Here is a 27,487-nt window from a genome sequence, read left to right on the forward strand (position 1 = left end):
GCCGCTGACGTCATGCGACATCTGGTACTCCCCCACATCAACGCTCATCTCCTCCCCCTGCACGCCCAAGGCCATCCTCATGGCTTCCACAGTGCCGGCCAGCGTCGTGGGCGCGTTGGATGTGTGAGATCCCGGGGAGCCAGAGGGGCACAGGCAGGGGCAAGGCCGGGCCCGATGCTGCTGCCATGACGCGGCAGCCCAAAAGGGGGAACGGGGCCTGTTTGGGCAAAAGGGGTGGCCGGTGACTCGCCATGTCACAGCCGCTAGCCTGGAGCATCCGGGGACCCAGGTCCTGCGGCGCGAGCTCACGCCTGCGGCCTTGGTCTCTCGCGGAAGATCCCGTTTGGGCCCAACCCACCGTCCCCCCCAAACACGCAACACCCGCCCCCACGTCCGCTGCGAGGCCCGCCCAGAAGGAGCCGTGCCGCGCCCCGCCAGCTGAAACGCGTCAAACGCGCCGCCTCTGTTGTCTGCAGGAACTCTGATGGTCGCGAGGTGATGGGCTTCAACTACGACTGCGGTGAGCTGCCCGCCGCACACACGAGCATCTCTGCTCCTTCCGCCAGTGCAGCGGTCGGCCGGCCCCATCCCGCGCCCGCTCCGCTGCGGCCCGCGCGCCAGCTCCCGCCGCCACCCACCCACTCTGCACCCCAACCACCTTGCTGCCCGCTCCTTCCCCGCCTGACGACCACCCAGGCGTCGGCCCCCAGTGCAGCACGACCGCGCAACTGGCGCTCAACTGGATGCTGGTGCCGCGGCCCTTCGTCCCCATCCCATCCCCCAGCCCCTCGCCGCCCCCGCAGCCGCGGCCGGCCACGCTCTACCTGCAACACAAGACTCTGGTCCTCACCACGCCAGGTGCGTCGTCTAGCCGGCCAAACACTGGTCGAAGGCCGGGCAAACGCGGGGCCTGGCGGCGTGCGGGCGCCTGTTTGCGTCTGGCTCACAGCGCCTGGGTATGGGGCGCATGCATCTAGGCCGCAGCTGCCAGTGCAGGCAGGCGATGTTACGTGTGCGTGCGCTGCCGCCTGCTTCACAACCCTGACTGCGAAAGAGATTGACTAGGCGTTTGCAGCAAACATGCTCGCGCTGCGGCAGCTGTTGACTGCGGCTCTTCAGTGCTGGTCGCGTCTCTGCCGTTGCCCCGCAGGCTTCACCAACATCGATTTTCTGGAGGCTATATTTAAAGGCTATGGCTCCCCGTATGACATCGTGCGCTGGGACGTGCACAGTGTCAGCCCCCCAAAGCCCGACCTCAACGCGCTGCTGTATAACGCCGACGGCTCAGCCCGCTACAGCTCTATCTTCATGTGCGTGAGGCCGTGGCACAGCCCCATGCCAGCAACTCGGCTCGTCCAACGAGCCTGCTGAGGCGCGGCCACGACGGGGGCGCTTCTTATCCCTAGGGCTCCGCCTGACCCGCCGTGGGAAAGGGCACGAATCGCCCGTGCCACCTCACCCAGTCGCACCTCATGCGTTAACGCTGCGCCTGCTCAATCATCCGAGGCTGACCTTTGCCACACCCGCGCACGGCACCGGCACCCCTCAAAAGGCACCCCAATCTGGAGGCCATGAGCCTGATGAACATCACAGAAATCAACATCCTGTGGCAGTTCCAGATCCGCTTCGGCGTCCGCACTGTCAAGGTTGGCGCGGGCAACCCTGAGCTCGGCTATGACTACAGCGGGACGTGCGGCGGCGGGGCCGAGGCGATGCTGTTCACCGCAGACGCGCCGCCGGGAATCTCTGGCGTCAACGTGGCTGCCGCTCAGCCGAACTACAACGGGATCTGGAGGTAGGGGTTGGTGTGTGCATTTGTTTCGAAGGGGTGCTGGTGTGTGTGAGCGTGCTTGTGCTGGTGCTGGTGCTTGTATGAGCATGTGTACGCTGCACATATGCATGCCGCTGCTTTCTGCATTGCCCCACGTATCCCCTCGCCCGCTCGCACTGGGCGACCACAGCGCCAATCTCCTCCCACCAGTCGCGTCTGCACACGCATGCATGCACACACGCACGCGCACACACACACACACACACACACATGGAATACACACACACACGCATTGTCTTATACACTCCCACACCCTGCTGCCGGCTTTCAACCCTCAACCCACACACCCACCCTTGCCAGGTGCCCTGGCAAGCCAACCGCCAACGGGTGCCCCCTGCAGAGCGTTGTGGGGGCCAATCCTTACAACCCCAACGCCAGTGCAACCCTGCCTGTCAATTGCACGCCGACACCGATGATTAAAAACGCGGCCGGCTACACTTTAGCTACCCTCATCAAGTGAGCCGCACCCCGCGCAGCACGCGCGCACGGCGCCGCTTGCGAGTGACGGGCCGGTCGGTGCACTTGGCTGAACCTCGAGTTGCACACCTGAAGCTTTGACGACATGTCCCCGAGTCAGCCCTGATTGATTTTGCCTTGGGTGTGCACGTGAGTCACACTGACTCTTCTCAAACCGTTCACCGTGTCCCGCATCTCCGCAGGTACCAGGACGGCCGCGAGTCCATGGGGTTCATGCATGAATGTGAGCGAGCGGCCAGGGGCGCCGTCTAGGGCAACGGCGCAGCCGTCCATCTTTTTCAAGGGCTGAAACTGAGCGGATTGCCTGTGCAGCATCGCGCTTGCTTGCCGCTCTTGCTTGCGGTGACATCATCCGCACTCATGGGTCCACGTGCCTCCGTTGTTTGACGCAGCTCTTGCGCTTTTTATGCCGCTCAACAACAGGCGCGGCCTGGAGCTCTACGTGCCTGCTGTTGGGCCACATGGCGCTGTCCTGGGTGAACCAGGGCTTCACAGCCGGGGAGAGGGCCAACCTGATCTCCGTACAGGTGAGGCGGCCACGTCAACATGGCAAAGGCGCGGGGTTGTCAATAGGGGTGAAAAAAAAACGTTGCATGAGGAGGGTACGGCTGGTCAATGGAGTCAGCCAGGCTGCGCAGTGCGGCGCGCGTGCTCTTTTCAAACCAGCTGGTGTGGGAGACCGGTTGGACGCCTGTCTGAGGGGTCCCTCGGTCAAGGCGCTGGCGCTCTTGGTGCAGGCGCGGCGCCGCTCTCTAACCCGTAAATCCCCGCCGCTGCCCTTGACCCTACCAGACCGACGACTTCTTCCTGTCGACCGACCAAGACGACACTGGCACTCAGTACCGCGTGAGCCCCTACGACCTGCAGCGTCACCTCCAATGGCTCTCAGACCTCAAATCAGGCGCAGTAGCCGGCATCACGTTGGCCCCCAACTCAGACCTCAGGTGTGGGCCTGTGCGCACTTGCCCCTCACAAAACCACGCGTGACGCCGCGCGACAGCACGCCTTGAGTGCTGCATGCTGCGGCCGCTGCTTCGGATGATGTTTGCTGCAGCTCTGCTGCCTTGACGCCCTGGCACAGCTTGCTGCGTGCCACAACCACCGTGCCGACCGTGCCAGGCATGAACATTTGCAGCCTCCACTGCTGCTAAGCCCCGACCCGTGAGCCCTTGGCCTCAGCCCTGGTCTGTGCCCGCGCGCCCTCCCAAACCTCCCCTAGGATCGACCTGCCGTTCAACGGCAACGGCATCCTCGAAAACTCCACCAAGCTCACCGAAATCACCGTCGACGGTGAGTCGTGCACCACCTTCCCCGACTACGTGGCTCTGGGCTGCAACTGCTGGGCCACTGGCTACCAGGCGTGCCCCACCACCGCGCCGGTCTTCTGCCAGCACTGCACCAAGGACTGGCCGAAGCCGCTGGGCACTGGCACCAACAAAGTGACGGTGCGCAGACGGGGGGGGGGGGGGTAAGAACGCATACACACACGGCATCAGATGCCCCTGTCCCCTCGGCCGCCGGCTGCGCCCCTCAACCCCTGCCCTGCCTTCCCCGACACATGGCCCCTCCACATGTCCATCACGATGGGCTGATGCCCCGCCGACGGCGCCGCCCCCGCCCTGCCCCGGCCCTGCTGCCGTCTTGTTGCGCCCGCAGTCGCTGCCCAACACAGGGCTCTGGACTCCTACGAACCTCAACCCAGACCCTCTCGCCGCAGCCGTGCTTGCAAACACAGGCGGCATCACCACAGGCTTCCACTGGTGCCACCACACGGTGAGCTGTTGTGATTCAAATAAATTGGTATGATCTGCCTGCTGGCGGTTGCCGCGCGGGTGCACCTACCGCGTAGCCGAAGCCATGCGTGAGAGGGTGCAGCACGGGGACTGCAGCACACCCCGCAGCTGTGCGCATTACGGCCCTTGGCACGCGCTGAAGCGTCGGCTGCACGACTTTTGACCCTCACTTATGCCCTTGAACTAAAATGCATCATGACCCACCTGTTGGCCTTCTTGCAGTTCACGCACGAGAATCTGGACAACGTCACAAAGTATGACGCCGATAAGCAGCTCTCCCTGAACATCAGGATGGCGGTGAGAGGCTCAGACGCCGGGCCAGCGAGGCAGCGGGGCCAAACAGCGACGAAGCCAGGCTGACACCCAGGGCTGGCTGCGCTGGGTTTTGCTTGTGATCAACAACCCGCCCAATCTGGCAAGCAGCGGCTGTGTCCCTGTGCGCCGGCGGCCGTCCCTTGCGCCCACGTTCCCATCGCCTATCAAAACCTACACCCTTCGGCGCCCTGCACTGTCCTTGCGTGCGTGCCTTGCTGTGCCCGCAGGCCAACCTGTCCCTGTCTGGCAGGGACGTTTTCAGCCACTCCTGCATGGTGACGCCCGAAATCAGTGGCCTCATGAACGGCGACGTGCTGACGGCGCTCGGCAACAACGGCATAACGTGCTCTACCGGCGACAACACCTGGTGGGGGCCTCGCTTGGGCGCAGGCAGCAATGTGATGTGCGCGGGCCGGGATGCGGGTCTGTGGTTTTGTCGCGATCGCCGGCGTAAGAAGCCGCGGGTGGATAGAGCCTGCAGCCGCCTTCAGGGCACGCCTGGGCAGCCTCTTGCCTCAGTGTTTTAGGTATGGAAGCGACGGTCCCTGACATCCCCTGTGCCTTTCTTGAACCCCAGGAGGCACCTCCTGAATCAGAATAACCCCCACCAGATGCTCTACACCACCCTGGTGCGCAGCACGCACCAGACAGATCTGATCAAGATGCACAGCTGGTCGAAAATCGCACGACATGCAAAGCATGCAATTGCCCTCTGCACCTCTGCCAAGCAAGTGTTGCATGCTTCGCGGCCGCAGCCGCAGCGCACCACATGGCTGCCCCTTGCTCCGCGTCGTTGCAACTTGTGCGGCAGCCAGGGGTCACTGACTGGCATACGAGCCTCCACCAGACCGTGGGTCCCCTTGCTCACAAGACCGCCTTTGTTACTCGCATTTCTGCGCAGGCGAGCAGCAACTTTGCTGGCTACGCTATCCTGCCGCGCTGGGCGACAGGTGGGGCGGCGTCGGTTGCCTGATCTGCAGCCAGCCGGGCAGGCTGGCGCCTGAAGAGCGCTTTTCTGCCATTTCATTTCCCTTGGCACTGCTTTCGGACACAAAATTTTCTGCTGGCAGGGTGTGGCTCATGCCAGCAGCTTCTGTCTTTCTCGCCCTCTGGCCTGCCACGCATTAACCTGTCATTAGCCCACCCCTGCAAAGCTGGCCCCCCCCAATCGCTCTCTGGCCTGCCACGCATAAACCTGCCATTCGCCCACCCCTGCAAGCCCCCCCCAAAAAAATCCCCGATCATCCCACGCTCACTATGGCAGAGATATACTACAACTGCAGCCTGCAGAGTCAGAACCTTGCCCTCTACAACGGCATCTACTCCTCCCAGCTGGGCATTTCCACGTTTGACCAACTCCTGAGCAGGGAGGCTGACCGCGTGTCCTACAACATATTGGCCCTCCGCAAAGACCCGTGAGCATAATGTGTCGCGGGCGGCCGGCGCTGCAGCTGCCTAGCACGGGTGGCGCGCATATGGGAGCCGCACACCTGCTAACTGAAATCTGGGGTCCATCCGTCTCCTGCAGTGCCCTGGGCAGCCAGGCGTGACAGGGGCGCCCCCATGCAGGGCGTGTGTCTCCTGTGCCACCTGGTCCCCAGCGTCTTGCTCGGCCGGCTGTCTGGCATGTCGCACCTGCTGTGCCAACCTCGGCCCTACCGAGATCATCACCTCGCACCTCGTACCCACCACCTCGACGTCCCCTGCAGGCACATGATGCATCAGGCCAACCTGAGGGTTGAAGGCGGCAGCCGCACAGACTTCACTGTTGGGTGAGTGGCAAACACTCAACACGCACAATGCACACAACTTCAGGTCCGACTCCTTCTCAAGGGCCACCCTGAAGTGCTGCCCTGAGGCGTTGCAATCTCCACCCTTGTCTGCATGCGTCCCGCGCTCCTACCTTGCAGCCCGCTTGCAGTCTACAATCTGCTTGCATTAATCATTCCTGCTGCCTCGTTCACAACCTGTGTTTCATACGCCTGAGCCGGCTGGGTGTCCATCGCGCGCATCCCTGAGCCCCCCACTCAAATCCGGTGTCCTGGCTGCGTCTGACAGCCTTGCCGCTTTTCCGCTGTCGGTGCACCCCGCAGGTCTAGTCTCCTGATGAAGTGGATGGAGGCGGTGCTCATAAGGTGCGCGCACTGCACAATTTGAGTGTGCATGTCAACGGTGTTGATGGTGGTGTGTGCGTGTGTGTGTGTGTGTGTGTCGCCATGCACTGTCTGGTGTGCAGAGGTGGCAGGGAGCGTGCTTGTCAGCACTGCTTTTGTTGGTGGACACCTCCAGATCCGCCCTCACACCAGCCGTTGCGCTGCACTGTGGCGGTGCCGAATGCAAATTCCCTCGTCGGACCTACACAACGCGTCCTCCCTTGCAACACGCAGGGTCACCAACCTGGTGACGTGGCCTGTGAGGTCCCTTAAGCTGGACGACCTGATGGCCGCGTTCAAGGCGCGCGAGGCGCGGGACGCCTGCCAGCCGTCGTACCGCCTGGAGGTGGACAGCGCCACGGGGGCGGTGCAGGCAGTGACCGTGACGAGCAACGGCGGCGCCTGCAAGGCTCCGTTCACTGTGGGCAGCACCGTGGCCGTCGGCCTCCCCGCGTCGGCCAAGGACGGGACGGACGTCACGGCGGCGATCTACAGGGTGGATCTGGCCGCGGGCGCGTCCACGCGGGTCGTGCTGTCAAATGCGCAGACGTGGGTGCTGCCGCCGCTGTCGTGAGGGCCGCGCTGTGCTTGAGCCGCCGCCTTCGCGGCCCGCAGGCGGCCAGGTGCTGCTCATGAGTTTTTTGACGGCTACGGGCAGGCCGGCCCTGAACGCCGTGAAGGGCCATGCGAGGTGTGTGTGCAGGCCGCTGGTAGCCTCCACGATGGCGTCACCCGCGATGCGACAGTGGGCAGCCCTTGCCCTTGAATACTTTCCAGCGCCCCTCGTGGTGCAAGGCGGGGCAGATGTAGGGCCAACTTAGCAACCCAACACTTGGGTGCACTTCCTGCCTCTGCTTTTTGTTTTACCCAGGCGCAGCACTTGCACGCTCTCGCGCCCATATCTATTGATATCGTACACGGCGCGTCGAGCAGCAGTTGCCCTCAATAATTGACGGGCCACCCTGTGTGCCCTTGCAAGCACATCCAGGCGGCTCAGGCCTGAGCGTAGCCTGCCTGCCAACCCCTGCTCTCGCAAAAAGCGCTCCGCAGCGCGCTGCATTAAATACACAAGACTCGACCGTTGCTATCCACGATGCACTGGTGCGTGCCCTCCGGGCGCGGCGACGAGTTTGTTTTGCCGCACCTGAACCACTGTCGGCTGCTCTGTTCTGCAAGAAAGCCTTCTGCTTTCTGTGGGTGTTTGTTGGCTGATGCATTACATGCACGTGACGACTTCGACGTCACAAGCACAGCATGTGCATCAGCGAGCGGCTTTGAAAAGTGGCTGTACAGATCCGCTGCCGGTGCAGCAGTGACACAAGTCCCAGTGTACATATCTGCCTCTGTCATGCACGGCGTATTCCAGCTTCCTATACTTGTCGCAGAACTTCTTAAATTCCCACGGCCGCCGTTGGAGACATCCTATTCCCCACCCACCCCTTTCCTACCCGCCCACCTGCACCCTCGCGTTAGCAAATATGTGTGCGGCCAGCTGTTGCCTTTTTCGGGCAACTGCAGCGTTCGTTTCTCGCGCCAAGCTGCACCGCTATGTGACAGCGTGCACGGCCTCCAGCCTGCAGCTGCCAGTGCTTTGACCAGCCCGCGGCTTCACTGCATACCAGCAGCCCCACTTCCCTGCAGCCCCACTCCCACCCCGCCGTGCCCGGGCGCAACCCTGACTGGTTGCGGCCCCCTAAGCACGCGTTTGTGCTTGCTCATAACGCCTGCAGGCTGTCAACACGCTGGTGCTGCCAACACCCGCCCCGGGTGCCACATCAGCGTCGCAGCGTCGCGCCAAGAGACAAACAGCGTGCCCTATCTGCTAATAATCCACCAATGATGATCCCCATCCACCACGCCAGGATGATCTCTTACTTTGTGCGGAATAATGGCGCGTGCGGCCCGCACGCGCATGCTGGCCGGCCCCGGGGGCCGCCCAGCATGCGGTCCCCAGCCTACCCCTTTCATTCGTACTTGTTGGTCGCCTCGTCTTTTCCTTCGCCCTGCTTCACAGAACATCCCAGTGTCATGAATGCATGGCAGGTGCACTTTAGCACAACTCAGAGAGGACGGTGCTCGGTCAAGCTCCAACCCCCCCTTAGGGCATTGGAATGATGCACCACCCCTCGGGTGGCCGCGCTGCCTTTTCGGGGTGAGGAGACTGGGCGGTACGCATGGATGTATATGCCAAACACTTGTTTTCAGGTGCGACTGCACAGTTGCACGGGGTTTAGGCTGTGGCTGTTTGTCAGTTTGTTTGTGCGCATTTACACGTCATGGCTCAAAATTTGAGAATGCCCCTTTGTAAACAAGTGCCTGGGACACTGTGGGCTTCCTGAGACTGTGGGCTGTACATATCAAACCAATATAAAAATTCGAGCAAGCTGAACGTGTGCAAACATCAGGCTCACTGTCAATAGATCCCTGGGTCGTGGTGGCGGCAGGGCTGCATGTGCGTATCAGGTGCGAAGCTCTATTTGCGTAGCTCTGCTTGCAGTGACTGTCACAAGCCAGCGGCGAGATACATGATATGTGTGCGGGCGGGCCGGCATTGATGCTGGGTCCCCAGAGTTGGTGGCCACACTATTTGATGCCTGCATTAGAGCAGTCAGATTCTCAACAACGTTGGTGAGCCACAAGTCAGATGATGAGTTGAGGCGTGCTTGGGTGATGCAGATCAACTACAACGCCAATACCAAGTGGAATACCACCGACTGTCAGAATACCCCAAGTCAAGCTATCGGTAGCAAAGCAACATTCTCATTTGAAATTCTCATTTGAAATTGTTCTAGATAACCTCCCTCGTAGCATTCACATAGTGACGAGGGTTCAATACCGTGCGGCGCCGCACACGGCAGGGTGGCGCCGCATACGGCAGGGTGGTCACCACCGCACACGGCAGATGTGGCAAGCAGCAGTGTGCTCAAAGCGATTGGGGTGTCCCCGCCCATGCCCGCTCCGTTGTTCTTTGATGATAAAATAGCCGACTCTCCATCAATACCATAATTGGTTTCGAACTAGATCACCTGCTCTCTGCTGCTCCCCACTGCACCCCACTGCACCCCACTGCTCCCCACTGCTCCCCACTGCTCCCCACTGCTCCTGCCCCCCTTGGGTCTGTGCTTACAACGTAGTGCGTGGCCAGCGTCTTGATTTCATTTTCTTGGATGATGGCAAGGACAGGTCAGATTGATTTCGTTGAGCGGGAGGATTGAATGCTTGAGGGCAACTTTGTGTTTGTTGGCTACAAATCCCACGTATGTTGGAGCGCAGTATTACGTGGGTGGGTGTTGTTGCAGGGTATTCCTGAGGGGTGCTGAACATCCAGGTCGGCAGTCGCAAGTCAGTTGAGTAATGTTAGCATCAAGCACACACTGGGCAGAGTCGGACAGCAGGAATGAACATCGGCGACACACCCTGAAGGCTTGCCGGAATGCCGACGCTGAAACTTACCAAGCCTTCTGCGGACAGCGCCCGTTCATAAGGCGATGTGGTTTGCCTGTGTGCTGCATCTCACGCCATGGCCAGGCCAACCACCAGCCCCTGCTGTCCGTAGGCAGACGACGGCTCACTCATGTGGAGATCCCGCAGTGGCGCCGGCAGCGACGGCCCAGATCGATCAAAAGGTATTCATTAAGCTGTATGCTTCGGCAAGGCCCAGCGAGGGGGCCGAGAGCGGTCCACCGGTGGCGCCCGCGACCTGCGCGGTGCGCGCTGTTGGCGACACCGCCGCTGTGTCCACAGTGAACTTTTTGTCACACGGCTGAACTTGCGTCCACAATGTGTCATCACGACGGCTTGCTTTTATATAGAGTTGCAAACGAAATGGCCCCCTGTCGCTCCACCACTTGACCGTTGCCGGATGATCCATCTCTGCAGCCTTCTTACACAGCTCGCCTGCTGCGTGGGTACTCCATGCTGTGCCCCTCTGCGTAGCGTACCGTGTCCACGAATTTTTGGGGTGCGCATCTCACCATGGCCTGGTTGCGGAGTGCTTTGTTGCTGCTCGCGGTGGTGGCTGCCTCCGGAGTGGATGCACAGCCTCTGCGAAAGGTCTCCAGGAACTATGTGCTGATCCTCACAGACTCATCCGGTCTCACGAACAAGTGAGTACACAGGCGAAGCACCAGGAGATCTCCTCCGCTTGTGCGATGTGCACCCGCTCGCGCCGCTCTGTGCTGTTGGGCCAGGGACGCGGCTGACCGCCCCCTTCCCGGTGTGTACCGCCCACGCGCAGGCAGAAGAACATAGATTTCCTCCAGGCCGCGCTCTCCAGCGCCGGCCAATACTTTGACGTCGTGGTTGTCGGCAAAAAGCAGCGCCCTAACTTTGCTACGCTCCTGTGGAACGCCGACGGCACCGGCAGATACAAGGGCATCATCATGTGCGGGCCCCCCCGCAGCCAAGCGGCCGCGCGCGTAACGGGCGACCCTCCAATCGCGTGCAAACCGCGGCAGCGTCTCGTCGCCGACGGACCGCATCCGCGGCTGACACGACCCGAACTCCAACTGCTGCGCCCACCACGTGCGCTGCCGCGCCCCGTCTCCTTGCACAGCAGCTGCAGCCGCGCGACCCCTGGCGCCCTCGCACCGACCCCCGCATTCTCCCTCCCCCGTGGCACCTCGTGTGCGCGCCCGCAGGTACCCCCACCTCGAAGGCAATAACGCGCTGACGCCCGCAGAAATCGGCATCTTATGGGACTACCAGGCGAAGGCCGCCGTTCGGACTGTCATGTACGGCTGCACCCCCGGCCCCCTGGGCTTCGCCAAAGCGCCGGCCGGGGCCACCAAGAAGAAGATCTACTGGTCGGACGACGCACCTGCGCTGCTCGGCAGCCCGGGCGTCAAGGCAGGGGCGGCGGTCACGGGCGCCGGCAAGAACGCCGTCTCGATGTGAGGTTTGGGGCCGAGCGAGGGGCTGCGTCAAGCCGAGCGCGGCTCACGACCACCCTGAAGGCGATAATGTCGAAACCGCCCTAGCCACGTGTGGCGTACGTGGCCGCGGCCCCTGCTCGCTCACATTAGCCGGGCGGGAGGTTGCCTCACGATTATACACCGCCCCCCTGTGCTGTTCAAGATTTTCCCGGCTTGCTCACGCCCCAACGCCAAAAGTCACCCTCAAACCCATCTCTGCAAACCCTGGATGCCCCCAGCACGCCCGGCCTGGCCGGGCGGCCGCTTGGAACCTGCAACCTGTACTACAAACCCAAGAAGCTCACCATCGTGTCACCCTGCACTTCGACGCCCATCCTGATGGTTGCCACCACACCGGCAGCCCGTGTTGTGGGCATGAAGATCAGGTAAGCCTGTCTGTTTTAATTGCTACATCAGCGTTGGGGCGGAAGGCGAGCGGGCGCGCCGGCAGTACTGGGTGTGAACTTCTGACATGAGCAAACACCGTGTGGTCTTTTGTGCAAACACTGTGTCATGATGTTATTCCACCCCAGGCCGGCAAATGACGTTCATTTTCCGCACGGCGTGCGGCGACTGACCTCAAGCCAGAAGATGCATGCAAGCCCTGCATTCCTGCTGATGCGCCAAGTCCTAAACCTGCCTTGCACTCATGCCTCTCGTTGGGCCGCCTGCAGGCACTCAGACGGCCGCGAGGTGGTCGGCTTCACCCAACAATGCGCAACACGTGTCGGCTCCGCGTGCAGCGAGACTGCCAAGTTCTCTGTAAACTGGATGCTGCAAGAGGCCGCCGCCACCAATGACACCAACCAGCAATCGCCCTCGCCTAACCCCAACCCCTCGCCGTCTCCTCTGCCGGATGGCGGCAACAATGCAACTAGTACTGGCACTCCCATTTGCAGCCCAGAGTGCGTGCACGGCGTCTGCAGCGCCCCAGGCGTCTGCAACTGCAGCTCGACCCCCTACATCGGAGCCACATGCGAGACGCCAAGTGAGGGCACCACTAGGCAGGGGGAGGGGGCACCTTGCACGAGGCTCGCTGCTGATTGCACTTTCAGCTTGCTTTGCCCTGCCTCAAACATGACCTAGCAGTTTGCAATTCGTACGCCCATAATGTCGTGGTGCCTTGGTGTCCGCTTGCTATTTTTTGGCTTGCGGTCTTACTGTTGCCGCTCTGCCTCCTGTGCGTGCAGCCTGTACCCCTAGCTGTGCTCACGGGGGCAAGTGTGTGGGGGTCGACACCTGCAACTGCACTGGCACTGGCTACGTCGGCCCTACGTGTGAGGAAACCCCAGGTGTGCTGGGCAGGACACGCAAGGCACACGTTGCGACCGTTTTTGGGCAGCCAGGGTGGGGTGCTTTCCCCAGAACTGTCAGCAGCACGCCCTCATGTCGGGCCCTCTGACCCTCCTCTCATATTTGACCTCTCTCACAACGTGTGTCCAGTTTGCACCCCGGCGTGTGCGCATGCGGGGCGGTGCATCGACACAAATACATGCGACTGCCAAGGAACAGGCTACTCTGGACTCACTTGCTCAGAACGTGAGCCGCCACAACCGCAACACATGCATGTCAACTCATCCCCACTGCGACATCACCCCCGCCTGGTCCTGACCTTTGGCACTGAACTTGATAGCCCTGAAACTGAATCAATTGCAAACAACCTGGCAACACACCACCCAACCACCAGCAAACTTGTCTGCAAACAACCCATGCAAGGACAGACACGGCCCTCCCCCTTCTGGCGCAGTTTGCAACCCACTGTGCGAGCACGGCGGAGTCTGCATTGCAACGGACACCTGCAACTGCACCGGCACTGGCTACGTGGGAACCACCTGCCAGACGCCAGCAGGTGTGGGGCTGCGGGTGCTTTTCGGGCCGGGCCAGATGTGTACCAACCTCGTGCTGCGGACACTATCATCTCCTGAGCAGTTTAGATGCTACCTTCAGCAGGCCCTCCGCTGATAAGCAAGTGCAGGCCTGGTGGTCTGTTTCTTCCTGGTGTTGCGGCTCGCGTGGTGTCTTTCAAAGCAGCGTTCGGTATAGCAAGGCAGAAAGTCAGGTTATCGACCCTGTGGTGCTGCGAAAACTTCACTGTGTGCATGTCGCATGGTCTGCCAAGGGGCGCAGCCCTCTGCAGTGCCTTGGTCATCATCCTTTCACCCCTACCGCCTTATCTTGGCCCCCTGAACCCCTGCAGTCTGTAGTCAGCCATGTGCGCACGGCGGGCGGTGCTCTGACCCAGACACGTGCGACTGCAGGGGCACGAACTACACCGGGCCGACTTGCCAAACGCCAGGTAAGCGCATGCAAATGCCCGCAACTGCTGCAACCTCTCAGGATTGACCTCCCACAGCATGCCCGTGCGGCAAGACCAAGCATGCCGCGCGTGTGCCAGGTGCTGAGAGGGGGTGACCCCAGAGTGCACCATCCACCGCTGCATTCCTGCGCCGTTGGGTAAAATCTTTGCATCTCACACGCCTGTATCGCCCGCAACGGTACCGCGCTGCAGTCTGCAGTACCCCCTGTGCACACAACGGCACCTGCAGCGCGCCCGACGTGTGCGACTGCACGGGCACGGGTTATGAGGGTCCCACTTGCCAGACCCCGGGTGAGCCCACGGCTGAGCTTTCACATCCTGTCTGTAGCCCTGGTGCGCCATGCTTGCGTGCAATCAAAAGCGCCTCTCTTGCTGGGGTTGGTTTTTTCAAACAGTTCAGCTGCCTCACTGCCACTTCGCATGCACTTGACGTTTCCCTTGTTGCTCCAGTTTGCAGCCCTGCGTGTGTGCACGGCGTCTGCAGCGCCCCAGGCGTCTGCAACTGCTCTTCAGGCTACACCGGAGCCACATGCACGACGTCAAGTGAGGGCTTCACCTCAGAGGGGAGGGGTGCTCATAACATCAACCTGTTTGCTGCATCATTGAACTCACCCAACGATCGGACTTGTGCTGCAACAGGGGCCCGGGGCCTCCAGACCCTGCCCAAGGTTTGTCCAACCCCCACATCCCCTATAATCCCTGCCCACTTACCTCAATCGACCCCCTCCCTGCTTTCTACTCATGCATCGCAGCCTGCAATCCTGCTTGCTTGCACGGCGGCGACTGCACAGCTCCGGATACCTGCAACTGTGCGGGCACCAATTACACTGGGCCGACGTGCGAGACGCCAAGTGAGCACCTGCGACCGCACACATCGAATGCGCCCTCCAACGGCAGCTTTCCGCGGCCCGCCTGCTTGCGAGGCCCCGCTCAGTCGGCCGTTTGTTTTGGTGTGTAATGCTGATGAAAATGCAGCAATGAAGCTCCTCTGTCTTCGACAAGGGCGCAATCACGCATGCCAAGGCCGACTTCACCCATGCCGCCTGCATCCCCCTCACTGGTGCTGTACTGCAGTTTGCAGCGTTCCCTGCGCAAACAGTGGCACCTGCAGCTCGCCTGACGTCTGCAATTGCACGGGCACGGGCTACGGAGGCCCCACCTGCCAGACACCAGGTGAGCCCTGTGACCTGGTGTCGGCACCGTGACAGGCACCCTGGCTTGGCGCCCTGGCATGTTGGGGTGCGCTGTGTTTTTGGCCGTGCTGCAAGGACCTGACTGTGTCGCTGCATTCATGCCTGTCGTTCATGCTCCTCAATCTTCCTACTCCTTTGGTGCAGTCTGCAGCCCTGCATGTGTGCACGGCGTCTGCAGCGCCCCGGGCATCTGCAACTGCTCTTCAGGCTACACCGGAGCCACATGCGCGACGCCAAGTGAGGACAACACCTGGGGCGGAGGAGGGGGTGTTGCACAAAAGCAGTATGTTGCTACAGCACCATCCCCAACGTGGATCCCAACCGCCGAGGATCTGTTCGGGGGTTCTAGGCCCTCCCCTGGACTTGTGCACCGCGCTCCTACCTTCCTCATGAACCAAGCTGACCCACTTTGGGCCCCCTTGCCCCAACCGCTCCTGCCCTGCGCATTGCAGCCTGCAATCCTGCTTGCTTGCATGGCGGCAACTGCACAGCTCCGGACACCTGCAACTGTGCGGGCACCAACTACACTGGGCCGACATGCGAGACGCCAAGTGAGCGAGCACAACCGCACACTGTCCACCAGCGCATTGAAAAGGCAGCTTCCTGCAGCCCGCCTGCCCGGTCAGCCGTAGTTGTGGGCTGGAGAAAGTACTGTGTTGTATCCTGTGCTGATCGGCCACACGCCCCTCTCCCCAAGCGTCCTGCCTCGCCTCATGCGCTGCTGCAGTTTGCAGTACCCCCTGTGCACACAATGGCACCTGCAGTGCGCCTGACGTCTGCAACTGCACTGGCACGGGCTACGCCGGCCCCACCTGCCAAACTCCAAGTGAGTTCTGTGTCCTGGTGTCGGCGCCCTGACTGCAGCCCTGGCTGGGACCATTAGTGGGGCGTCCACACTGATGTCCAACGGGGAACCTGATATTTGCTGCTGCAACATCCCGGCTGCCTCTGTGCAAACCTGCACCCACTTCATTTTTTCCTGTCGCAACTGCAGTTTGTAGCCCTGCGTGTGTGAACGGCGTCTGCAGCGCCCCAGGCGTCTGCAACTGCTCGTTGGGCTACATCGGAGCCACATGCGAGACTCGAAGTGAGAGGGGGCAGCCTGACCCCGCTCTGAATGAGGGCAGGTGACGGCGTGCAAAGCTAGCGTGTTGGCAGTGACCCGCATCCCAACCTGCTCTTTAGAAGTGCCAAACTAGGGCTCTATTGCTCTGTGCATGTTTCCTTCCCGTCTTTTGCTCATCGCCTGCCTCGTTCCAATCCACTGCCGCCCTATGCACCACAGCCTGCGTCCCTGCTTGCTTGAATGGCGGCAACTGCACGGGTGCCGGCATCTGCAACTGCACGGGCACCAACTTTGCGGGGTCAGCATGCGAGACGCCAGGTGACGGCCAACTGCTGGTGCTGCTACAGTCCGCACGCACACCTTGACAGCCCACTGTATCTTGCAGCCCGAGGCGCAGCCGCGTTTGAATTTGGCCACCTGCTTGGCATCTCACATCAAACCTCTCCCCGCCTCTGCCTCCGCCCACAGTCTGCAATCCAGGCTGTCAGAATAATGGCAAGTGCGTTGCGCCCAATACATGTAATTGCACCAGCACCGGCTTCACTGGCCCGACGTGCACAACTGTTGCGCGGCCGGCCACGCTCTACCTGGACCACAAGATCCTGCTCCTCACCACACCCGGTGCGTCTTTCGACCGGTCGACCCTTGGTCAAATGTGGTGCTCATACACACAGCGCAACTGCGCGGTCGTCATGTCATCTGTGGGAGGGATACTGCCGCTGGTAGACGGAGGGAGGCGCCAGGGTTACGCGACAGTCGCATGCATGACCAGCTGGGGAAACCTTGGTGGCTTGGTGGGGGGCAAATAGCTTCAACAATTGTGAGCTGGACGATGAGTGTCCCTGCTCGGGGCAGCAGGCAGTGCGCTGTATGCTGCCCTTCTTACCACTCCCTTGACAACGCGTCCATCCCAATCGCAGGCTTCACCAACATCGATTTCCTGGAGGCTGTCTTCAAGGGCTATGGCACCCCTTACGACATCATCCGCTGGGACGTGGGCAACTCGCCAGACCTCAAAGCGCTGCTGTGGGCCTCGGACGGCTCAGCCCGCTACAGCTCAATCTTCATGTGCGTGAGGCCAAGTCATGGCACCTTGCTTGCCCGCTTGCAGCGCTTGTTCCGTTTGAGCCACTATGACTGCCTGACTCTTTGCACTGTCCCAAGCAAGGTTTGGTCAATGTCCGCACTGGATTGACTCCTGGCAAAGCTGCATCTGTTTTGATGTGCATGCAGAATCAAAATGCACGTGCGTCACGCGCCCCCTGAAAAGGCACCCCAACCTGGAGGCGTTGAGCCTGATGAACAAGACAGAGATCGACAACCTGTGGCAGTTCCAGATCCGTGCCGGCGTCCGCACCGTGAAGGTCGGTGCAGGCAACCCTGAGCTCGGCTATGACTACAGCGGCACGTGCGGCGGCGGCGCCGAAGCTTTGACATTCACTGCGGATGCACCTGTGGGGATCTCTGGCGTCAATTTGGCGGACGCTCAGCTGGAATTCAATGGTATTTGGAGGTGGGTGCATTATTTCAGGAGAGAGGGCATATGTGCGCGCGTGTGTGTTTCTGTGCGTGTGTGTTTGTGTGTGTGTGTGTGTTTGTGTGCGTGCGTGCGTGTGTGTGTGTGTGTGTGTGTGCGCACGTGTGCGTGCGCGTGCAGTTGCACTCACACACACTCGCACACACAACGCTACTGCCGCCGCTGCTTTTACCATGGAAATTCAATACTATCAGGTGCCCTGGCAAGCCGATTGCGAACAGCGGTTGCCCACTGCAGAATGTGCTCGGCGCAAACCCGGCCAACCTGACCACAAGCGCCACCGTGACTACGAACTGCACGGTGACGCCGATCATCAAGAATGCGGCAGGCTTCTACACTGCTACTCTCGTCAAGTGAGTCCCTCCCACACGCCGCCACGCCACGCGGCGGCGTGCACCTGTGCCACATGGCACAGGTGCCCCGTCGAGTCGGCAGAGCGAGCGTCACGGTGTGCATGCCACCATTCTAGGCATGCCTGCGCAGTGTCAGAGTTGCGAGCATGGCCATTTAGAGCCGCTCGCACGGGCTCAGAAACAGTGCTGCTTCTGAGCCCATGGCGAGCTCCTTGCACGCACAGCACGCAGAGTATCGCATTAGCAAATATGCTCAATGCGCTTTGCACCTCCCCAGGTACCAGGACGGCCGCGAATCCATGGGGTTCATGCACGAATGTGAGCGTGTGTGCGTGAAGGCGCCCAGATGCGGCAAGATCCATTCTGGTCTCCAGGCGTAGTCTCTACCTCGAGCTGCAGAGCACCCTCACGAAGTGATTGCTTGCAGTACAACTCCACAAGGGCTCCATGTTGTGCTCAGCCAATGTCAAGCACTGCGCTCGCGCAATGCCATGTCCAGCGCACCCAATCTACGCCTGCCTGCTCATTTTTTCAACTCGCCCTCGTACTTTGCACCAGGCGCGGCCTGGAGCCCGACGTGCCTGCTGCTTGGCCATATGGCGCTGTCATGGGTCACCCAGGGCTTCATACCCGGGGAGAGGGCCCACTTGCTGACTGTCCAGGTGAGTCGTTTCGATTGGAGGAGAAGGGATGATGCAGTCTGGGAGGAAGGCGCTCACCCGTGTAGCAGGCACGACCGCAAAACAAAGGCGGTCGTGCCTGCCTCCCCCAAGCACTGCGTTCACTACAGGGGGGTGCAGCCGCAGCGGCTAGATCGGACTACTCAATCAATGAACCCCATGGCAATGTGTGACCACGCAGCCATCCCCCCCCCTTCGCCCCATCTATGCTGCCAGACTGACGACGTCTTCCTGTCCACAGATCAAGACGACACGGGCACTCAGTACCGCGTCAGCCCTTATGACCTGCAGCGTCACCTCCAATGGCTCTCAGACCTCAAGTCAGGCGCAGTAGCCGGCCTGAAGCTGCCCGCCAACTCCGACCTCAAGTGCGTCGCCTGCCCGTGCCATCTACCCCTTGAATAAGCGCTCTGTGTAGTAGCATGGCCCGCTGCACCGGCCCGACTGTATCTTGCGGCCGCATTCTCTCCCATGCCAAACGCCGCGGGCCCCAAAACCCTCGCCTGATCCGCGGCCGCACACCCCTAAAACGTTGCCTAGGGTGGATCTGCCGTTCAACGGCAATGGCATCCTGGAAAATTCCACGGGGCTTACCGAGATCTCAGTCAACGGCGAGTCATGCACCACCTTCCCCGACTACGTGGCTCTGGGCTGCAACTGCTGGGCCACTGGCTACCAGGCGTGCCCCACCACCGCGCCGGTCTTCTGCCAGCACTGCACCAAGGACTGGCCGAAGCCGCTGGGCACGGGGACTGACAACGTGAAGGTGCGCATGGCAGGGGTGCGGGGCTGGCCGCAAAGTGGGCCAACAGCCACAGCGAGGGCACCCTACACACTGCTTGGAGTGCAAGCCCGCCCACGACCCCACGCTTGACACTGCTGCAATGCATCCCTGCCTTGCCTTCCTGCACACCCACTTCTGACCCCCTGATTCCACTGCTGCTGTTCCCCGCTCTACCTCCCTGCACAATTCTCGTTTGCGTCGCAGTCGCTGCCCAGCACGAGTCTGTGGACACCCGCCAACCTGAATCTGGACCCCCTTGCCGCGGCCGTGATTGCTGACACAGGCGGCATTGCCACTGGCTTCACTTGGTGCCATCACACTGTAAGCACTCGCTGAGAGGCGAGGGCTGATGGGCCTGTTTGAGTCTGCGCGATGCACGAGAGGATGCCGTTTTTTGCTTGTGTGTGTGCGTGTGCGTGTGTGGGGGGTTGGGTGCGTGTGTGTGCGCACGCACGTGCGTGTGCGCGCATGCGCGTTGGACTGCTGGTCGTGAATGGGGTTTACATGCAGCCATGGTCATCTAGCCCCACACGCGCAGAAATTACGTCTGCACCGTCCCTCGCTTCTAGGCAATGCTCACCACACTGCATGGACCTACTTGTACTCCCTGTTGCACAGTTCACACACGAGAATCTGGACAACGCCACAAAGTACGACGCAACCCAGCAGATTGCCCTCAACATCCAGATGGCGGTGAGCTGGGATAGGAATATAAACTTGACCAATCACAGGATAACCTGGTCCCACCCCTCTTTTCGATCTTGTTTCAGCTTGATTGTGAGTTTGAGGGATGGCAAGAGGCGCGTCCCGCAGTCTGACATGAGTGGCTGTTGACCAGAGCACCTCCCGCGCAGCGACGCTTAGCTAGGAGCCAGTAACACACACGGCCACTTTCCCCCACAGTCGACCCCCTTCAAAAATGCCTCCCCGCGCCTGTGGCTGTCCCGCTGCCGCTATGACGACGCGCCCCGCCCGCGCCCGTAGAGTGCCCTGTCCCTGTCGACCAAGACTGCCGTGTTCAGCCACTCCTGCATGGTCACGCCCGAGATCAGCGGCCTGATGAATGGCGACGTGCTGGCGGCGCTCAGCAGCAACGGCATAACATGCTCCACCGGCGACAACACCTGGTGGGCCAAGTGCTCGAATTCGTGCAAGCATTGCGCACTTGGTTGGATGGATTAATACGGAAAGCACAATGCTTTGCCGGGCCTCACCACACACTCTGGAGTCGACGGCAACAGCACACATGCGCGAGTGCCAAAGACTGCGTCTTCAGGCCGCTTCCAAGCCTCCCGCATCGCTCCTGGGTCCCAATGAGTGCGTCGCAAGCACCCGCATATACCCCTGTACTGTTCACCCGTGTGCGTCGAGTCGCCGCCATACATGCGCCTTCTGCACATCCTTCACTGCAGGAAGCACCTCCTCAACCCATCGAATCCTCATCAAATGCTTTATACCACACTGGTGCGCACAGACAGCGTGCCTTGCCCAGGTCTGCGCAATGGTGCTCTTGCATGATTTGCAGACAGCCAGGGCCTTGTCAAGCACAGTGTACCCGCAAGGCACGCCGATACCTGCTTTACCCAGCAGCAAGCTCTGTTTCATGAGCAGCTGCATAGGCTCAGCAATGTGACATCTACCGAAATATAGTAAATCGGCATGGGTTGATACCACTTTCTACGGCTCAAGGCGCTTTACCCAATTGTTGCCTCCCTGCTCAGGCAAGCAGCAACTTTGCCGGCTACGCCATCCTGCCGCGTTGGGCAACAGGTGGGGTCGCTTGGTTGGCAGAGTACCCTGCATTGCTCTGCTGTATTCACGGCAGCCGCCACTGCCTTGGAATGCATGTCCTCATCCTGCTGCTTACAAACCATTGCGTCTAGCTGTTTGCTGTTGGCAGAATGGCATGTTCACCCGCAGCTTCCCATTCACATGGGTCCAGCCTACCGTGCCTCTATCATCCTGCCAACCCCCTTGCTGCACCCTGCAAATATCATCTTGCATTCTTGCAGAGATTTACTACAACTGCAGCACGCAGGCACAAAATCTACAGCTGTACAATAACATTTATACACAGCTGGGTGTCTCCACGTTTGACCAAGTCCTGAGCAGGGAGGCAGACCGCGTGCTCTTCAGCATCTTGACCCTCCGAAAGGACCCGTGAGCAACAACAGGGCTAGGGCGAAAGGGGTTCTCCAATGTTGCAAAGGGCATGTTTTCTGGAAGGTATCCTGCACACAGTTTGTCGCCCCTCCCTGCTGACTTGCCAAGGTGCCTCGCACTGTCTCGTGCACGGCACCCTTCAATATAAAGGCGCAGGATCTCAACAGATGACAGTGCGTTTGGCACATAGAAGCGAACCTTTTTGCCCTGCCGGCACCTGGCGCGGCATGGCGCCCGGAGAAACTCCCTGCCAGTGGCTCATCCTGCGCTGGCAAACCCTACCCGTGATGTCCCCTGCAGGCACATGATGCATCAGGCCAACCTGAGGGTTGAGGGCGGCAGCGCCACGGACTTCAAAGTCGGGTGGGTTTTGCAACTGCGTGCATTCCAGCGCACGTGTGCGCCACAACGGCTGCCCCGCCCTGCCCCTCCTTGCGGGGTAGCTGCCACGGTGGCACCCTGCCACGTGCAGCGCCCTGTTTGGGTGGATTTGACCAGGCTTACGTCGCTTCGAAGGTTTTTGTTCGCCCGCCGGACCCTGACCATTCCCTGCGTAGCGCAGGCTGGCAAGGTCTGAATAGCCAGCTGTTGCGCTGCTGACGGTCACCTTGCCGAGCAATGCTCGCGTGTCACTCTGCGATGCATTGCAGCACACCCAGCTTCATTTTGTGAGGTTGATAGCCTAGCCGCACGCACCCCTCACAGCCGTATGCCCTCACTTCCTCCAAAACACCTCAGGTCGAGCCTCCTCATGAAATGGGTGGAGGCAGTTCTGAAAAGGTGAGAAGACCTACCTATGCATTGGGCCGGGGTGTTCGTTTGTGGTATTGGAAGTCTGTGCAATGTGTTTATCTGAGCTCTTCAGCAAAAGCTTGTTGAGTGAGGTGCAGTGACGGTGCAGCGGCCAATCCCGAAGCAAAAATGCCTGACTGGTAGGTACAGCTTGTGGCACTTCGCTGCCGCACACCTGCCCGCGGCGGAACGTTGAAGGCCTGCTTGGCGCCAGCCGCGTTACAGGCGCAGGGAAGTCCTCAAACCAGCTCCAAAGCGCGGCGTCACGGGGACACCACCTGTCCTCCGCTCTCCTCAGGGCGACGAGCTGGGTGACGTGGCCCGTGAGGTCCATGAAGCTGGACGACCTGATGGACGCGTTCAAGGCGCGCGAGGCGCGGGACGCCTGCCAGCCCTCGTACCGCCTGGAGGTGGACAGCGCCACGGGGGCGGTACAGGCGGTGACCGTGAAGAGCAACGGCGGCGCCTGCAAGGCGCCGCTGATGACGGGGCCCTCTGTGAGTGTCGCCAGCCTCTCAGGCTTGACGAAGGACGGCACAGATGTCACGGCTCCAATCTACAGGGTCGACCTGGCCGCAGGCGCCTCCAAGCGGGTGGTGCTGTCAAACTCGCCCGCCTGGGTGCTGCCGCCGCTGGTGTGAGGGCTGCCCTCCGGCCGCCCTCTCACGTGCATTGAGGACGCCCTACGGGCGGAGACGCACTGGGCTGCAATAATTGGTCCCGCGTGCGTTACGTCTGGGGCGGCGGGGCGCCTGCATCCAACCCTTTGGCAATTTTTAAGTTGCCGGTGCAAGCGTTCACGTTGCCGCCTGCTAGCAGCGGTGGCCAATGCTGGGTTTGATACGCCACTGAGGCACCTCGTGATCTGGCGAGGGGGGGGTCCAACAACCCCAATGACGGGGTCCAACACCCTGGTGCACAGCCCCCGTTTGGGCTGCTCTTGGCGTGCCTTGCGCAAACGTCGCGTGGCATTTTGGTTCCACGAATATGCATGTCGATCTTGAAAAAAGCCTGTGGCTGTGCGTTAGTCAACCAGTCACAGCAGCGGCCAGGGTGATTTGTGCTCTTGGGCTTGCAGCAGGCCGCAACCTGAACAGTGCATTAAGTCTCACAGCCTGTGCACGCCCACGAGCTCACCAACACGACGCACCGTTCAAAGCAGTAGCAAACCCTTGCAACGAACGAACAGGGGTGACTTTGTGCCCCCTCACAAATAATCCAGGCTCAGGCCTTTGGGCCGCCTGCCAGACCTTGCCCTAGCTCAAGGGCGGTTGCCACATACTCGAATCCCTCCGTCATGCAACACCGCCACTATCCCCGGCGCACCTGATCAAGCCTTTGGCACTCACTACGTTGTACTTGTTCACTCCCACGCAAACATTGACTGGTTTACTGCGAAAGTGCTTGCAAGCCTGTGAGCCTTCGAGTTCCGCCTCCCTGGCGCGTGTGGGCTATGATGCCAGCTGCGTCCCTTCCACGGACACTGACTGCACACGGGCTGGGCCCAGCTTTGTGCGCTCCGTCGCCGCTGGTGCGCCAGTGGCATCCATTCCAGTTGGCGTGCCTCGTCGCCTCCGTTATGCAGAGCTGAGCAGCTTCTAATCTTGGACTTCCCACTTTTATACAGGCTTGCCACCTCTTGTTCATCCTCTCATCCACGCACGTGCTTGTGTCTTCAGTCTTGCCTGTCCCCTTCAACACATACTGCTTCGTGTCCTGGGAGCTGCGCTGGTCTGTGCATGCCACGCGCACTTCGCCCACCCTCGCTCTGGCTGTGAGGGTCCCTTCCGGAGGCAATCCCCGGCTGACAGCCACCCAGCCTGCACACATGCCCCTCTGCGATCCTTCACACATGCAGGGTGGAGCCCTGACTCGTTTGCATCCCCCCAAATAAAGCCTCGCACGTGCCCCTGGTGCGGCAGGCATCGTGTGCTGTTACCAGCCTCTGGTGCCACTTTGGTGCCAGCTAGTGCGTCGCATGGACGGAAAAGCGGCACGTCTCGCTGATACTCTGCGAGCTGGGAGCCCCTTGCACGCAAACGTCTCTTCACGCCCAGGGACGCTCCCTTTTGCTCGCACAATAACGGCATGCATGGTGCCCTCCATCTCTATGTGCCCCACACCCTTTGTTTGCTGTCCTGCATCTGTCCAGAAATCTCACTGACACTGCTACACCACGGCTGCACTTGAGTGTGTACCCTCCCCATGCAGCACGCACACTCCGCTCTGCACAAAAGTCCCCCCAGGGGCCTTTCATAGGGGGGGGGCCCCTTAGGGGCCTTTCATGGGGGCCCCAGCTCAGCATGGACTTCCGACACCCTGCTGTTTGCCGTCTGGGACAGAGCTGCCGCCTTGCAAAGAGCTGCATCTCTCTCAGCAAACAAAGTCACTACTGTCATTAGCAAACAAACTGCCACGCATGGCAGTCGAGCATACATCTCTCACCACCATAATACCCTATTCTCTATCTATTACACAGCAATGGCGCAACCCAGCAAGGCGTCCCTCGCCCCCCTTCTGTTTGTCCTGTCGCCTGCACGCGAGCTACGCACCGCTGCACAGACGGTCTTTTACTCAGTAACACAACACCGCGGGTGATCTTCTTTCGACTTCAGGGGGCCGCGCTCAGGCACAACTCATCCCCATTGATCATGGGACATTGTGCAAAAATGGAAACGCCAACCCGCCAGCACACTAGTGCCCGCTGCTGCCCAGACTGGATTCAGCATGGAACAGCACAGCGTGCCATGTGTCATGTGCAGTTGCTTGAAGGAGGTGCACGCACTGTGCGTGTGTGTCGACGGCTCATAAATGGCTAGTTGGCATTCTTGATAGTGTTTCCTGCCTACGTGTATGTCGTTTACACAAGCCGATCGATCACAAGTGTCAGACCACTTGCCTTTTGAGGGCCGCTGTGAGAGCGTCAGGTGACAGCAAGTATGTGGGATGAGTGTTGTGAACATGCCGTAAACCTTCAATCTAGCCGCGGGTCACGACAGACATCAGCTGCGAGGGCCAAAGCATGTATACATATTTGGCAGGGTTTGGAACCCAGGGTTGAAATCAAGGACTCTGGTAGATATCCATCTCAGGCGACTAAGCGAGGGTGACCAGGCCTGTTGTGCAACTTGGTATACTTGGTTGGAGAGGTCGCGTAGGGCTCCATGCTGGCTTGTGCATTTGTGGCACTCCGTTCTGGGGGGCGGAACAAGCCTGGCGATCTCCGCCTGGCTGCTCAATCGCAGATATACCCTTGATGCGCCAAAAAGTGTTCTTTATCACTCCTTCAAGGCGGACACGCCCTACCCTGCAGAGTTGCTCTCCCAGAAAAGTCAGGACTTGCAAACGAAATTTGTCATTGCGTGCTCGGGGGCGGGGGCTGCAGCACCAATGTGTCCTGGCGCGGCGGCGCGGCGTTAAATAATCTGTAGGCGGTCCGAGCCAAGCCTTGAATTTATGTGCAAAAATCGTCGTATCATGCATGCACTGACGAGGGTTCGAATACCGAGGGGTAGAGTGGTCACCACCGTAGACACAAATTTATACAATTGCCTGGTAGGTATTTGAATTCGAAAGACTGCAACCAGGCCCGACAACGATCTTCTCACTCGTTGTCACCCGGTCTCGGGTGCTGAAAGTGCTGGTCTGCATCCTGCGCACTTGTGTCCATACAACTGAAATATTATCTTCCCTGAATCTGACGGACGACTCACGTCAGGCCTCCACGGAAAGCGTGGGAGGGCACAGCGACGAGAACCACCTCTGCGCCCTCAAGTTCGCACTGCAGGCCTGGCAGCTCGCTGCGTGCTCCCCTAGGCCGGGTGGTCCGCAATGACCGTCCTGGGGTTGCTTTTATTCGTGTTCCTGGCTACCACAGGCGCAGAGGGCCTGCGGCAGGTCACAGGAAACGGCGTATTGCTTATCACCGACCCTTCTGGGCTGACCACCTCGTGAGTGAATGTGCATTGGTTCAAACATGCCTGAAATGAAACTAGATCCTTACGGCAGGTCCTGTGCGACGGCTGCGGGCCATGTGCCATCCGCCCCTGGCCCTCTTGCTGCGCGCTGCAGCTGTATGTGTGCACAAGCTGCATGCGTCACGCGTTGCTAGACATCAGCAACACCTCTCTCCCGCCCTCAACCTCCGCCCGCGTTGATGCGCGGTGCAGGTGGCAGAGCATTGATTTCCTGCAGGCGGCGCTCAAGGCGGCAGGCCAGGCGTTTGACACAGCAGTGGTCAGTAGCACTGAGAGGCCCGATTTTTCGAAGCTCCTATGGAACGCAGACGGCACTGGCGCATACAAAGGCATAATCATGTGAGCGCTGCATCAGCCTGTGACTGTGCATTTGCACTTTGCGGGGGGCAGTGAGGGCCGCATTATGCGAGGGGAGTGGGGCGGCTAGCCCGAGCGCCGCAATCAGCAATCTGGCACAAGGACGCAACAGCGAGCCGCTCGGCTGCAGCATCTCTTCCTGTGCCAGCAGCGGACCCCGGCCTCACTGGCAGTACTCTGCACACAGGCACTTTGCCATACAGCGCAGATCATTCAGCCGCAGCAGTGTGCGGCGGCTCCACACCCACTTCTGCCCGCACACCACCCAAGCCTCCCTGCATGACCCACTCCTCACTCACAGGTACCCTCCATTGGAAGGCATTGATCGCCTCACACCCGCCGAAATAGGCGTAATCTGGGACTATCATGCCAAGACAGGGATTAGGAGCATCAAGTACGGCTGCTTCATGCCCACAATTGGTTTCATGGACTCCCCAAACTCTGGCGTCCTCAAGAACAAGTTTTATTGGGCTCCTGACGCGCCCTTTGGGGCGTCCAACGTTTCCCAAAGTGGAATGCTCGACAACCCCGGCATGTGGCTGTGAGCAACCTCCGCTGACAGGGCAGGCTTAGATGGCAGGGTGGCCAGGATATCCTTTTACATGCTTGCATGCGCACGATGCCGGGGTGCGAGGTAGGGGTTGTACAAGCAGGATCATTCAACATGATGCAACAACGCGTGCCACCAAAGCCCCACGATAACAACCTGCCACAACACCCACCCACCCACCCACACACACACGCACACGCGCGCACACACATACACACACACACACACACGCACAC

The 27,487-nt window shown here is 60.4% G+C and overlaps 3 protein-coding genes across 3 annotated transcripts; all 3 read left to right on the top strand.

Moving 5' to 3' along the window:
* Positions 1-498: 498 nt before the first annotated feature.
* MNEG_3331 (hypothetical protein) lies at positions 499-7,143 on the top strand (the record flags this gene model as incomplete). The annotated part of the gene is made up of 18 exons (XM_014048190.1): positions 499-520; positions 697-858; positions 1,151-1,310; positions 1,553-1,795; positions 2,132-2,287; positions 2,491-2,531; positions 2,732-2,835; positions 3,101-3,252; positions 3,528-3,753; positions 3,965-4,081; positions 4,324-4,398; positions 4,644-4,783; positions 4,994-5,045; positions 5,318-5,366; positions 5,681-5,831; positions 6,126-6,188; positions 6,510-6,551; positions 6,804-7,143. The coding sequence occupies 18 exons, from the start codon at positions 499-501 to the stop codon at positions 7,141-7,143; spliced, it is 2,295 nt and encodes a 764-aa protein (XP_013903644.1).
* Positions 7,144-10,544: 3,401 nt separating this feature from the next.
* MNEG_3332 (hypothetical protein) lies at positions 10,545-11,872 on the top strand (the record flags this gene model as incomplete). Its single annotated transcript, XM_014048191.1, has 4 exons — positions 10,545-10,675; positions 10,807-10,953; positions 11,210-11,461; positions 11,722-11,872. The coding sequence occupies 4 exons, from the start codon at positions 10,545-10,547 to the stop codon at positions 11,870-11,872; spliced, it is 681 nt and encodes a 226-aa protein (XP_013903645.1).
* A 3,343-nt stretch (positions 11,873-15,215) lies between these two features.
* MNEG_3333 (hypothetical protein) lies at positions 15,216-23,008 on the top strand (the record flags this gene model as incomplete). The annotated part of the gene is made up of 15 exons (XM_014048192.1): positions 15,216-15,229; positions 15,757-15,818; positions 16,527-16,679; positions 16,979-17,126; positions 17,329-17,422; positions 17,833-17,948; positions 18,226-18,266; positions 18,870-18,996; positions 19,169-19,394; positions 19,617-19,733; positions 20,031-20,105; positions 20,397-20,539; positions 21,876-21,938; positions 22,314-22,355; positions 22,666-23,008. 15 exons carry the CDS (start codon positions 15,216-15,218, stop codon positions 23,006-23,008), a joined length of 1,764 nt encoding a protein of 587 aa, XP_013903646.1.
* Positions 23,009-27,487: the final 4,479 nt, after the last annotated feature.

Source organism: Monoraphidium neglectum, assembly GCF_000611645.1.
Source record: "Monoraphidium neglectum strain SAG 48.87 unplaced genomic scaffold scaffold00415, whole genome shotgun sequence".
Classification (NCBI taxonomy): Eukaryota; Viridiplantae; Chlorophyta; class Chlorophyceae; order Sphaeropleales; family Selenastraceae; genus Monoraphidium; species Monoraphidium neglectum.